General features: G+C 34.8%; 2 protein-coding genes across 2 annotated transcripts; both read left to right on the top strand.

The window, feature by feature from the left end:
* The first annotated feature begins 226 nt into the window (after positions 1–226).
* On the top strand, positions 227–2,839 carry LOC114392697 (DNA repair protein RAD51 homolog A). The gene is made up of 9 exons (XM_028353911.1): positions 227–498; positions 682–826; positions 922–1,032; positions 1,145–1,236; positions 1,385–1,479; positions 1,579–1,692; positions 1,964–2,093; positions 2,267–2,388; positions 2,475–2,839. The coding sequence occupies exons 1-9, from the start codon at positions 400–402 to the stop codon at positions 2,596–2,598; spliced, it is 1,032 nt and encodes a 343-aa protein (XP_028209712.1). The 5' UTR covers positions 227–399; the 3' UTR covers positions 2,599–2,839.
* Positions 2,840–3,618: 779 nt separating this feature from the next.
* Positions 3,619–12,909, top strand: LOC114393700 (conserved oligomeric Golgi complex subunit 3-like). Its single transcript, XM_028355104.1, has 25 exons — positions 3,619–3,796; positions 4,046–4,129; positions 4,199–4,306; positions 4,405–4,449; positions 4,538–4,612; positions 4,723–4,818; positions 5,221–5,298; positions 6,337–6,422; positions 6,570–6,636; positions 6,797–6,859; positions 6,974–7,075; positions 7,223–7,327; positions 7,427–7,519; positions 7,636–7,724; positions 8,028–8,247; positions 8,405–8,491; positions 8,828–8,944; positions 9,043–9,075; positions 9,314–9,400; positions 9,480–9,542; positions 10,498–10,614; positions 10,968–11,060; positions 11,318–11,443; positions 12,126–12,226; positions 12,421–12,909. Exons 1-25 carry the CDS (start codon positions 3,713–3,715, stop codon positions 12,548–12,550), a joined length of 2,349 nt encoding a protein of 782 aa, XP_028210905.1. The 5' UTR covers positions 3,619–3,712; the 3' UTR covers positions 12,551–12,909.
* The last annotated feature ends 506 nt before the right edge of the window (positions 12,910–13,415 follow it).

A 13,415-nucleotide genomic window follows, 5' to 3' on the forward strand; every position in this document is an offset into this window, starting at 1 on the left:
GTTTAAATCTTCCTGCTAATAAAAAATAACAAACCTCAGATGATGAATTTAGTAAAAAAAATATTGATAATAGCAAATGCCAAAAGAAGGCCACTTATCTGTGAAGTGGGCCATTTGAAGAAAAAAATGGCCTCATTTGTGTGCGCGTTTCACTTAATTAACTTACTTATTTTTTGAAGTATATAAAAAAAAACAAGTTATTTTTTGGTTTGGTTTAAATCTCTCTTGTTAAGCTTGTGGTGTAAGCTTCTTGGGATCGAGAGAAATATATTATTTTGGCGCCCCTCCAATTCTTTTGAATCCTCACCCCCACACAACACCACTCCACACATTTTCGTTCTTCCCTTTCACCCATCTCATCTCAACAATTGAATCTTTGAGGGGTCTTTCAGAATCAGAATGATGGCAGCAACTATGGAGCAGCAGCAGCAACGCCCCCAACAACAAGACGAAGCTGAAGAAATACAACATGGCCCTTTACCCGTCGAGCAACTTCAGGTTTAATCTTCAACACTCACCCTTCACTTCTTTTCTTCAAAAACCCTTTCTTTTTCATCATTTCTCCCACCCCATTTTATCCAATTTCCCCGATATCGCCTTTTCCGCATCGAATTCACACCCATAATTATTTTAGGGCAAAAAAAACCCTCTTTTCACCGTTATACTTAATTATGATCTCAGGCATCGGGCATAGCCGCCACGGACGTTAAGAAGCTTAAAGACGCGGGAATTTGCACCGTTGAATCCGTTGCTTACACTCCCAGGAAAGATCTTTTGCAAATCAAAGGTATCAGTGAAGCTAAAGTTGACAAGATAATTGAAGCAGGTAAGCAAACACCTTCACCTATGTTTCCCTCATTGCCTATTGCTTCATAATTGTGAGGGTGTTGTGATGTTTTGTTTTCTGTTGTTCATTGACAGCTTCTAAGCTGGTGCCTATGGGTTTCACCAGTGCTAGTGAACTCCATGCCCAGCGCGATGCAATCATTCAGATAACCACGGGATCGACAGAGCTTGACAAGATATTGGAGGGTCAGAATTGGAAACAATTAAGACCTTTTTTTATGTGTGGATTTGAATTTGAAACATAACGAGTTTCACTATTGAAGTAGTGTCTTGACTTTGATATGTGTTCTTCTACCAGGTGGAGTTGAGACTGGTTCTATCACCGAGTTATATGGTGAATTTCGGTCTGGGAAGACTCAGTTGTGTCACACTCTCTGTGTCACTTGCCAAGTAAGTAGTTTAGCTTCTTTACATCTTCATGCTCAATAACAGTTGCTCTGGTGCATTCAGTTTTAAAATTTGAGTTTGTTAAACTTTTGGTTCATATCTACCTGCAGCACTAAGAAACATTAATTCTCACAACTTGTTGATGTTGTAGTTGCCACTAGACCAAGGAGGCGGGGAGGGTAAAGCTATGTACATAGATGCTGAGGGCACATTTAGGCCTCAGCGACTCTTACAGATAGCAGATAGGTATAATAAATATAATGAATGATTCTTGATATGATTTTGCTGCTACCCTGTATGTGATCTGTGCAATGCATTCAGTATTAATGTTTGTTAGTGCTGCAGGTTTGGATTGAATGGTGCTGATGTATTGGAAAATGTTGCTTATGCTAGAGCATACAATACCGATCATCAATCACGGCTTCTGCTTGAAGCAGCTTCAATGATGGTGGAAACTAGGTGTGACTTGCTATGGTTCCCTTTGCTCAATATTTTTAAGATCCGTCAAATTCTACATAATGATCCTTTTAAATATGCATGATACCTTAATTATTTGTTCTCATCTTGCTTTATCACTTACCAGTTGAAGTGTTTTACTCCTTCATGTTTTTTTCTTAGGCTAGAGTTGTAAGATTTTCCTCAACTAGCGATATTTGATTGTGGAAACTCTTTTTGTTTGGCTAGCCAAAAAAATGCTTTTAAGGCTTACATTTTGATTTTATGTACACAGATTTGCTGTAATGATAGTAGACAGTGCTACTGCCCTCTATAGGACAGATTTCTCTGGAAGGGGGGAGCTTTCAGCTCGGCAAATGCATCTAGCAAAGTTCCTGAGGAGCCTTCAGAAATTAGCAGATGAGGTAAAACTCCTAGTTGGGCTGACAGTGCACCTAACCTTCTAGGTTAAACTAATTCAAGATTCTGGCTTAGGATGTTGAATTATAGAACATACCATGCTTGACTTTTCTTGGTAAATATACATAATCAGTTTGGACTTTGGAGTTAATAATTTTTTCTGATTCTCTAATTGTAGTTTGGTGTGGCTATTGTCATAACAAACCAAGTAGTTTCACAAGTAGATGGTTCTGCAGTCTTTGCGGGACCTCAAATCAAGCCTATTGGAGGCAACATTATGGCTCATGCCACAACAACGAGGTATGAACTGCAAATATGAAATGTTAGGTTTGGTTCTTCTTTGAGCTTGTTCTTACCCTGGATGTTAATTAATTTCTTGATGACAGGCTAGCTCTCAGGAAAGGGAGAGGGGAAGAGCGGATCTGTAAAGTGATAAGTTCTCCTTGCTTAGCGGAAGCCGAAGCAAGGTTTCAGATTTGTGCAGAAGGAGTTTCAGATGTTAAAGACTAAATGATTTCAGAATGTTTGAATTTTTTGTTTTCCTATTTGCATATCATTTTGTAAGGTGTACCAGTTGACTTTCAACTTGCAACTTGCAAGTATCCAGTATCAAAATTTTCAATATATGTCAGTTTGGTGCCCCCTATTTTTTAGTTGAGTTGTGAAGCCCCTCACACTATATTTGTCAGTTCGTTTCTTGGCATGTTGTTATATCGATATTAATAAATTTGTAGTTATTTCTGTAGAGTCAGTTACAGTGAACTAGAGATCCACCCATCCAAAGTTTTATGGTGGCTTTTGATTCTTTGAACTACATATCAGTTCTGTTCTGAAAAAGAAGAGGTTATATCATCTCGTTCTTCTTACATTTTAAAAAAAACAATCAATTTAATGTGTGAAAATGATAGTCTTTTGGGTTTAAAAACAGTGTTAATGCTAGTTCAACCAATGAATTAGTAAGCTAACCAACCAGTCAGCCAGTCAGAACTGATTATTGTATTTGGTTCTATATTTAGATTTTTTTTTTTTTTTGAGATTCGGCGACTCACTTTGAGAGAAATTCGTCCAAGAAGAAAGGATGAGCTCAATGGGCTCAAAAGGCATATGATTGACCCATTGTTTGATAAAGAATAAGAGTTATCTTTTATTTATTACTATTACTTAAAGAAAGGAGATAAACGTGTTTCTAAAATTAAGAAATGAGGTTTAAAAAACCATTTTTCTTAATTTGTATTCACTAAATCAAATACAATAAAATATTAAAATAAATGAAAGCTTGTGGGCAACAAATTTAGTTAATTAATTAGAATATTTCAATAGATGAATAAATTTGTGAACAAATCAACGTCATACTATATTTCAATATTTTCCACGGATGTAAATAATTTGAGGAACATATTTACATTCTTTAAAAGTTATTTTCTTTTAAATATTTTTATTTTGTTGTAAACTTAATTAATTAAATTTAAATTGTAATAAGACGGCAAACCTTGCAATGCACACTAGTTATGTTAAGCTGAGAAACAAAACGCAGCGTTTGGTTAGGAAGACTCAAACTGGGAGGTGTGTACGTTGTTATGTAAGGAAGGAAGAAGCAGAGCGAAGCGGTGACAGACAGAAGAAAATGGGAAGCAGAGGTCCACCTCAATCCCATCCAAATTCCGCTGCCATTTCCAAGGGTTACAACTTCGCTTCCACTTGGGAACAGGTTTCCTTCCTCAACGATTATTCCCCAAATCACGCTTCCATTTCTGTGTTTTTATCTTCTTTCCTCGCTCTAGTTACCTCGATTTGTATAGATCTCGTATTTTTCAACTGCATTTGCATTCAATTCTTATCACATCATCTTAATTCATCTCTTTTACTTACAATTAAATCTCACTCCGCCACGGATCAGATCTGGCGATGTTGTTTGCCGCGATTCGATTTGATTTTTGAAGTGAATTGTGTTTTGCAGAATGCTCCTCTGACAGAGCAGCAACAATTCGCGATTGTATCGCTTTCTCACGCCGTTTCTGAGCGACCGTTGCCTCTCAAGTTGGTAAGGTTTTGCCATTTACACGTAATTGCTATTCTCTTGAATCAATTTAAATGCAATTTGCATTTGCAGGCTCAAGAGAATGCGTCGGTACAAGACAATGCCTTGTCTGTTAAAACGAAGGATAGTTCCGTTGATGACTCTGGTACTATTGAGACTGTTATGGTCAATACCAATCAGGTAAGTTGTCTGCGCAATCTGGTTTGTGGCTTTGAATGCTTGACGTGAGTTTTTTTTTTTTATGTAGTGTTATTTTTTTTTCTTTGAATTTGATGCAGTTCTACAAATGGTTTACGGATCTTGAATCTGCCATGAAATCAGAGGTTAGTACTTAGTAGTCTTGTTATGCCGACATTGTGTAACACTCTGTTTATTTTGATTGCGGACTCTTAACTTAGTCTCCAATTGTAGACAGAAGAGAAGTATCAACATTACGTGAACACTCTAACAGATCGCATACAGACATGTGATGAAATTCTCCAACAGGTCATTTTCATTCTAGTTCTGTTCTACTACTGGGTTAGTTACGGGTATCTAATTTGGTGACTATTATTTTCTCATTCGGTTTTCCATTTGGACGACTTGATCTCGTGCAGGTTGATGACACCCTAGACTTGTTCAACGAGCTACAGTTGCAGCATCAAGCAGTAGCTACAAAGACTAAAACACTTCATGATGCATGTGACAGGCTGGTATGCTTTTGTTACCTATCACATAAATTCTCAGTTTTTTGAAGTGTTGGCTGGAATGATTGCAAAACTTATACTGTAGGCTATGTTTGCCAGTGATCTCTTGTTCCTTTAATAATAGACCATGTAGGTTAATGTATATGTTAAACTAATAAATCAGGAAAACAAGTTGATGGAACTGGAGATTTTAGGTTGGTTGGCTTCATTTTCCTTCATGCATGGTGGTAAAAAAAATGGTTTAGTATGAAGCAATGAATGAGTAACACAACACGTTTTTTTTGGATATATTATTTCTATTTTGAAGTTGAAAGCCTATGATATTTTCTTAGGCTTACTTAGCTGCCTTAGATTTCTTCTTTGGCTGAAATAACTGATTTGCTCACAATTTTTTTTTTCCTATTACAGCTACAAGAGAAACAAAGACTAATTGATTTTGCTGAAGCACTTCGTAGTAAACTCAATTACTTTGATGAACTGGAGAATGTAAGGTTTGACTGCTGGCTTGACTGGATCTTTTTCTTGATTTAGTTTACCATCTTTTCCTCTTTTTTTTTGGTTTAATGATCTAATAGCATGTTACATCTTGAAGGATGTGAACATGCTAATAGGACATACAAATTTATATGCTTCTAGCACCTAATAATATCTGCTACTGAAAAGGTGCCATTTGGTGGACTTCAGGACAGAGCAACAATGAGTGCTAAGACTAGTTGTCTCCTGGGGAACATCTATAATCTATAACAATAATAAAGACAGTACCTAATTTGGGTTTCCATTTTTTTAAAACTATTTTACCCCTTTAACTGCATACTGTAATTATTTTATTTTATTTTCATATTTTATTTAAACTTTATTCTCTCTTCTTTTTCTTTTAACTTCCTTTTCATCAAAACTAATTGCTGTAACTTCTCATTTTGTATTTTCTATTCTATCTTTCTTTTCTCCAATATTTCTTTATGATATACGGAGTGCCTGTCTTTCACTAGTGTAATAAAAGAGGGATCACTTTCACATGTTGACTGACATTGTAAAACTGAAAAACTCAGACTTGCATCAAGTTGATGATTCTTTTAGTTCTTTTTTAATGAATTAAGTTTTGAGATATACTGAAATTTTACTATGAATTTCTGAGATGTTACATGCTAATCATTATTCATTTGTACTCTTTAGTTTTTGAAATTTCTATTATCATACTTACTTTACATTTGTTTTCTTGCTTGTGAAGATTGTATTTTTTTTTCGTGTGTGTGTAAAGACATTGTGTACTACAAGCACTTAATTGATATAATTACCACTTCTTCAGTGTTACAGTTGTAAAATAAAGTATTTGTTCTGCTGCTTTAATCCTTCAAAATCTCCATGTATATTCATTCAACATGCTTTTGCAGTGTTACATGTTGTATATATATTCTTTAGAAAGAGTTTAGAGGTCTTTGTTTTGTTCAGAAGTTGCACAAAAGTGCAAGTAGTTATTATTTTATAAGTGATGTGTATATGGTTTGTTTAAATTCTTCTGTACAGGTTGCTACCAATTTTTATTCTCCAAACATGAACGTTGGAAATGAAAACTTTCTTCCACTTCTCAAACGACTTGATGAATGCATCTCGTGAGTAAAAATCCAGTTTCATTCTAGTACTTCGTAACTTTGTCATGCTCAGTGTATAGAATGTCACAAACGATTTAACGTTGGCTTTATCTGCTTTGTAGTTGAACAATAAATGTGATCATTTACATTTTTTATCTTTTAATTTAGGTATGTTGAAAACAATCCACAGTATGCAGAATCTAGTGTTTACTTGCTTAAATTTCGGCAACTCCAGGTATATAAGTTTTACTACTAAGAATTGTTAATTAATTTTAGCAAACTGTTTGTTCTACTTTTGATCTTCTGTCTATGGCTAGAAGTCTGTCCTATGATATCTCTCCTGTTTGATAAATATTAAACCTTAAGTAATTTGGAAACATTGTTCTTTTTTATAGTCTCGAGCGTTGGGCATGATGCGTTCTCATGTACTTGCTGTTCTTAAAGGTGCCTCTTCTCAGGTGAAGTTAATTTAACAGGTTGAGGGGATAATATGTGTGCATATATGTATTCTACAAGGATACAAGTATTTCAAATCCTGTTATAATGTAATTTGGTATGTATCTCAACACCAGGTCCAGGAAGCAATCCGTGGAAGTGGGGGTGGCAAAGCATCTATCTCTGAGGGAGTAGAGGCATCCGTGATATATGTTCGGTTCAAGGCAGCAGCAAGTGAGGTAAGCCTTTCCATTTGACATAAATCTTTGGATTTGAAGGTTTATTGTGGACAGAAAAGACAGTGGTTAGTTTTAATGAATAAGCTTTTCTCCAGCATATCTCTACCTCTCCTTTGTGCAAGCTGATTAAGAATGTAAGTTTTGCAGCTTAAGCCACTACTTGAAGAGATTGAAAGCAGGTCTTCAAGGAGAGAATATGGTCAGATTCTGGCAGAATGCCACAGACTATACTGTGAGCAACGCCTCTCTTTGGTGAGAACTTACATGCTTGGTCATTGTATATTGTTTGTATATTTTTTTCAATATTAGTAAGTCAACTGATTGCAAGATTCTTTGTTTCATTCCATGAAGATAAGAGCTATAGTTCAGCGGCGAATATCTGAGTTTGCCAAGAAAGAGTCTTTGCCATCGTTGACTAGATCAGGATGTGCATATCTCATACAGGTACTGTAATTATTCTCTTTTTTTTTATGCTAGATGTGAACTTTTAAGTTTCAATGATATTACTTGCTTCATATCTTTATGGAAGGAAATCTTATTGATTGTAATTTAAAGTGCAGGTCTGTCAACTTGAACATCAACTTTTTGATCATTTTTTCCCAGCTTCTTCAAAGGATATTTCTAGTTTAGCTCCATTAATGGATCCTCTGTAAGTTTGTATTCCTGTTAAAAGAATACTTGGTTTATTTTTCTTTGAACAGAAGAAGCATTCATATATCCAAATAGTGTTTGACAAGGGAAGTGAAGGAGCATTAGTGCTTGATGCATGCCCAACTTGCAATGGGGGCTCCTTCCTTGGGTTTTTTTTATACTTCTTGGCTTGCAAGTTCATCTTTCTTATTGTCTATTGTTTATTGTTTAATGCGAATTTTACTTTTTAAAAGCAAAATTTCCATACACTCAGTATGTGTATAGCATTTGCAACTCATGATTTCATCAATTTTGCTTCCAGGTCAACATATCTGTATGATACACTGCGTCCCAAACTTGTTCATGAAACAAATATTGATTTTCTTTGTGAGCTTGTTGATATACTTAAAATGGAAGTCCTGGGGGAACAGCATAGTAGGAGGAGTGAATCACTAGCTGGTCTTCGTCCTACATTTGAGAGAATTTTAGCAGATGTTCATGAGCGGTTGACATTTCGTGCTCGGACTCATATACGGGATGAGGTAGGTTACTTATTGGTTTTTTTATTTTATTATTATTTTCATGTTCTGACTTAGTTATTTGTTTTAATTTAGTTCCTTGTGGTGATCGTTATAATAATTTAAATTTCTTTTCTAATATCTTGGTTTCTTGAAACCTTATTTCTTTATCTTATTACAGATAGCGAATTACATGCCTACTAATGAAGACTTGGACTACCCTGAAAAGCTGAAGAGATCTGCTGAAAGTACTTCTGAGATCAATCCTGTAAAGTGTCTTTCGTTGAAACTTTATTTCTTGTTTAGATAATTCAGCCGTGACTGCTTTTCACTAATGATGGGTTGATGACTATTACATGCTGGTTTTCCTTTGATAATCACATGCTTGTTGCACAGATGCATGCATGGCACTGTGTGATTGTAGCATATTTCTTGTTTGTTCACATGCTGGAGACCTCAACCAGACTCACATTTATTTAGTGGTTGTTGCTGGATATTTTCATTCACTCACTTGTTTGACAAATTGCTTTATTTAAATAGATCTAGATTCGAAAATTGTTAGTCTTCCATCTTTCATAATTTGCAAATTGCTTTAAATTTGCAGACTGATGACAACCCAGATATATTTAAAACATGGTATCCACCCCTGGAGAAAACTCTATCATGTCTTTCAAAGTTGTATCGTTGTTTAGAGTCTGCAGTTTTCACGGGTTTAGCACAGGTATTAGAGGTTTCACTTTTAACTATTTTTACCCCCCCACCTGGTATTCTCTTCCTTTGAATATTTTATTAACAATCGGCTTTTGTTATTTCAATCAGGAAGCAGTGGAAGTTTGCTCAACATCTATTCAGGTAAGGCAAAAATAAGCTATCTGGTCTATATCATGATCATATTAATGTAATATAAATATTATTAAGAAGTAAATATCTGATAACCTGTATTGGGCCATATTATCTTTTTCTTTTCTTCAATTAAAGACATATTTGAACTGGAAAGAGAAACAGTAGAAAAGGATGAAGGATACAGAAATAATTGATTTTGTTTTGACTAGCTTGTTTTATGTTTGCTGATTCATCTTGTCTGCCATAGAAAGCAAGCAAATTAATTGCAAAGAGATCATCACAAATGGACGGACAGCTCTTCCTTATAAAGCATCTTTTAATTTTAAGGGAGCAGGTAATCCTGTCAGACTTTCTTGTGTAATTATTTAGTAGATTTTATATAATTTGTGAGTAATCATTTTTTGGTCTTCCAGATTGCTCCTTTCAATATTGAATTTTCAGTCACACAAAAGGAGCTTGATTTCTCTCATTTGCTGGTTAGTGTTTCTTAGCCCAGTAATATATTTTTGTGAGCTGAGTTCAATACAGTGCTGTTCTGATTTCAAACACTTGTCAATTTGCACTCATTTCATTGTTCGTTACCATCTTATTGCCATGTAATTTGAGGAAAAAGAAAGAACTTGGCGAATAAGTCTCAAATAAGAAGCACGTGCATCCTCATCAGTTTGTTTCACATAATTCAACTTCATTGTTATGAAAAAAGTGTCTGGAACTGTGGGAATTCCTCTACTGTTATGTTAAGGACTCTGATAAGATGCTTCTTCTTGTATGATCATGATTCTTAATTTCTTATCAAAGGAAGCCTATATAACTTTGCATAGAAGAGGAGATATTATTGTAATTTTACCTGCGCCTGGAACCATTGACTAAATGTACTAATTACTAAGAGGAAGGTATTTTTTTAGGAGAAATACTATTTTAAAAAACAGTTAACAAGTATACCTGGGTAAGAAGAAGATATCTTAAAGGGCTGAAAAAGAAAAGAAAATGGAACAAAGGAAAAGAAACTAAGGAGACTACGGAAGCAGTAGGGCCAGCCCAATTCCTCTGCAAATTGGAGGACCCAATCCCAAAACAAATTTAGTGAGGAGATTCACTTCAAGATGCATAGCTTTTGCTCCATAAGAGAATAATACGTGTCATTGTGCACCAAATAGATATTATAAAGCAAACACAGGAAATTCAGGAAGTAAAATTACCAACGATGTTATAAACTACAAGAACCACTTGTTCTTAATCTAGTTGATTTACATATCCTTTGATCTATTATGTTAAAGTTCTCAATCAGTATGTGGATGGTATGTAAAGAGTTTTTTTTATCTTGCTACTAATATTGTCGTACCATGATTAGGATTTAATTTTTTATTTTGTCGATTTAGCTTTAGTATCACTAATACTTTATGTCTCTATCAATATTGGAATATGGTTCAGGAGCATCTACGAAGACTTCTAAGAGGTCAAGCCTCTCTATTTGAATGGTCAAGATCAACTTCATTGGCGAGGACACTGTCTCCAAGAGTTTTAGAAAATCAAATTGACACAAAGAAGGTTTGTGATTTTGTGGATTAATATGGTTTGGTCAAATGACTTGTAAAACAAGCCTCTCATTGATATTTTGGTTTTATGTTCTCAGTTTGTTCATCCTTCCTTATGCAAAACTAGATTAGAAACATTGGTTAGACGTAACCCCTCTCAAAGTTGAAAAGTTTAAATTTGGCATTGGGCCCTTTGAAAGCCTTAAGTTCAAAGTTAATTGGATTGTGATTGCATGTATAATTAGTCGACCAATATGTGATCAAAATTTTCCTCGACTTCAGTGATTCTTCTTTAATCATTTTATTCCATATGTTGCATTGTCTAATTTAGACCATTATCTAGCGCCTTTGACATTTTTTTTTCAGGAGCTGGAAAAGAGCCTTAAAGCCACTTGTGAGGAGTTCATCATGTCAGTTACTAAGCTTGTTGTGGATCCTTTGCTTTCATTCGTTACAAAGGTTTGTCTGTAAACAAGTTATTTGTTACTTTGCCAGCTGGTGAACCAAAAACAGATCCTTGGCTTTAAAGCAAAGGCACTTGTAAATATATATGGTTCTTAGTACAAATTTGTGTTACTTGGATGCTGCAAATCTCGTGTCATAAACACATTTGAAATATTTCATTTCTTGATAACAGTCACTGAATATTTTTAACTTTTTCCATCATCTTCATAAAGAGAAATATTTTTACGAGATTTTTCATATTGTTTTCGTAGGTTACAGCAGTTAAAGTTGCATTATCATCAGGTGGTCAGAATCAAAAGCTAGAGTCAGTTATGGCCAAACCTCTGAAGGATCAGGCTTTTGCTACTCCAGATAAGGTGGCTGAACTTGTTCAAAAGGTAGGTCATTTACTAGTTAGAAATTTAGAATTATTTACATTATTTTTTCATTGAACTACAGAATATCTAGTCTAATTAATAAGAGAATTCTTACCCTTGGTTGATAATTAAAAATAAAATAAAAATCAGTGGCTCCAATCTCATGTATAAAATAAGTAAAGCATGGTAGCTTTAGATAAAGCACAGGTGCTGAATGTTTGTTTCAGGGGTATTATATTGTTCATCACTGGCCAACGAAAATGCCCTTTCTCATAGAACTTGTGGTCTTGCAGAAACTCATCTACATTAGTGATGTCACGTCTAAATGAGAGCACAAACTAAATTAGAAATAAAATAAAAATCAGTGGCTCCAATCTCATGTATAAAATAAGTAAAGCATGGTAGCTTTAGATAAAGCACAGGTGCTGAATGTTTGTTTCAGGGGTATTATATTGTTCATCACTGGCCAACGAAAATGCCCTTTCTCATAGAACTTGTGGTCTTGCAGAAACTCATCTACATTAGTGATGTCACGTCTAAATGAGAGCACAAACTAAATTAGAAAACAATGTTCCTTGCGTTATCTTGATTTGTGGAATCTATTTTATTAACTTAGTCATCTATGGATAGATGAGTTTTTTAAAATCAGGTTTGTGAATCCCATTCTTTTGTCGAGCTAAATTGATGTTTGGTGGTCTAATAGGTCAGGAATGCTATTCAGGAGCAACTGCCGGGGGTGATTGATAGGATGAAGCTTTATTTACAGAATTCATCAACAAGAACAATACTTTTCAAGCCAATAAAGTAAGTTAATATGTAAAATATAGGATTACAGTTTAAACATTTTTCTGTATTCCTGTGCTTGAAAAGTGCATCTTGATTATCAGAACCAACCTATTAATGTTGGTTTATATTATCCCCGGGTTTATGAATTTGTTACTTTCTAGTTATGCAGAATCATACCGATCTTAATGCTGTTTCTCCTTGTGTTCATGCAGGACAAATATTATTGAAGCCCATACCCAAGTTCAATCCCTACTACAATCAGAATACACGAGTGAAGAGATCCAGATCATTAATCTGAAATCCATACAGGATCTGCAAAATGAGCTTGATAATTTTCTCTAGTTTGTATGTAAAGGCCACTGGATAATTTCCTGTCCATTTTTTCCCAGCTGGAGAATCTTGAACAAGACTTGATTACATGCATTCTAGATAATTTTGAAGAATTATTAGCAAGAGATAGCAGAGTTGTGGTTTTGTTGAGGACGATCTATATACCCTTTTCTTTTCTAACAGTGGTGGATATTTTTGTTGTACTTTTTTTCATTAGTCCCAACAAACCCTATATTTGCCCAGCCTTCCGCAGGTATTTTTTTTTTTTGCAGTTCCCTGTATCTGTTTGCTGTGGCTGACGTACAGATGATTACTTAACTTTTGCTCTTTCATGCAATGACTGATAAAAAAAAAAAAAGCTATTTCACACACATGATCCGACTTTCTTGTTTCTAATGAACGGGGAGCAATGAAAGGATCTTGAAGGAAAAATTGCACTATATATTTTTTTAATTTCCATATTTTCACCCTTTAGTTTAGTGTTTTTTTTTTGTTCATCAGAGGATACTGTACTTCGTTGTCACTCCATGATTTGGCATTTTAAAGGTGTTTGTTTTGCATTTTCAGGAATTACATTTCCAGGAATATGATATCCTTAGGAATGTTATCCTTTTTTTAAAAAAAAAAAAAGGAATGCTATTTTTTTTTTGGTGGAAGCATAGGGCTAAAGCTCCGGCAAGAAAACTCTTATTAAAACCCAGAGGCTAAATCAGCCCTTACAACATTTATAATAAAAGACAGAATAAGATTAAAAAAAAAATCTTGAGCTAGAATTAATTGACAATCCAAGTTTAGACAAAAGATCAACAACTTGGTTAGCCTCTCGGAAGGCATGGCTCCAAGAGAACTGACCCCCCTCATCTTCAGACTATTTGAT

The sequence above is a fragment of the Glycine soja genome, chromosome 17, assembly GCF_004193775.1.
Source record: "Glycine soja cultivar W05 chromosome 17, ASM419377v2, whole genome shotgun sequence".
In the NCBI taxonomy this organism is placed as follows: Eukaryota; Viridiplantae; Streptophyta; class Magnoliopsida; order Fabales; family Fabaceae; genus Glycine; species Glycine soja.

Excerpts from the sequence above, each read along its gene's own strand:
- LOC114392697 (XM_028353911.1), top strand. The coding sequence starts at position 400 with ATGATGGCAGCAACTATGGAGCAGCAGCAGCAACGCCCCCAACAACAA. Across the intron at positions 1,237-1,384 it reads CTCTCTGTGTCACTTGCCAA|TTGCCACTAGACCAAGGAGG; the intron begins GTAAGTAGTTTA and ends TTGATGTTGTAG. Across the intron at positions 2,094-2,266 it reads TTCAGAAATTAGCAGATGAG|TTTGGTGTGGCTATTGTCAT; the intron begins GTAAAACTCCTA and ends CTCTAATTGTAG.
- LOC114393700 (XM_028355104.1), top strand. The coding sequence starts at position 3,713 with ATGGGAAGCAGAGGTCCACCTCAATCCCATCCAAATTCCGCTGCCATT. Across the intron at positions 4,307-4,404 it reads TTATGGTCAATACCAATCAG|TTCTACAAATGGTTTACGGA; the intron begins GTAAGTTGTCTG and ends AATTTGATGCAG. Across the intron at positions 7,076-7,222 it reads TCAAGGCAGCAGCAAGTGAG|CTTAAGCCACTACTTGAAGA; the intron begins GTAAGCCTTTCC and ends TAAGTTTTGCAG.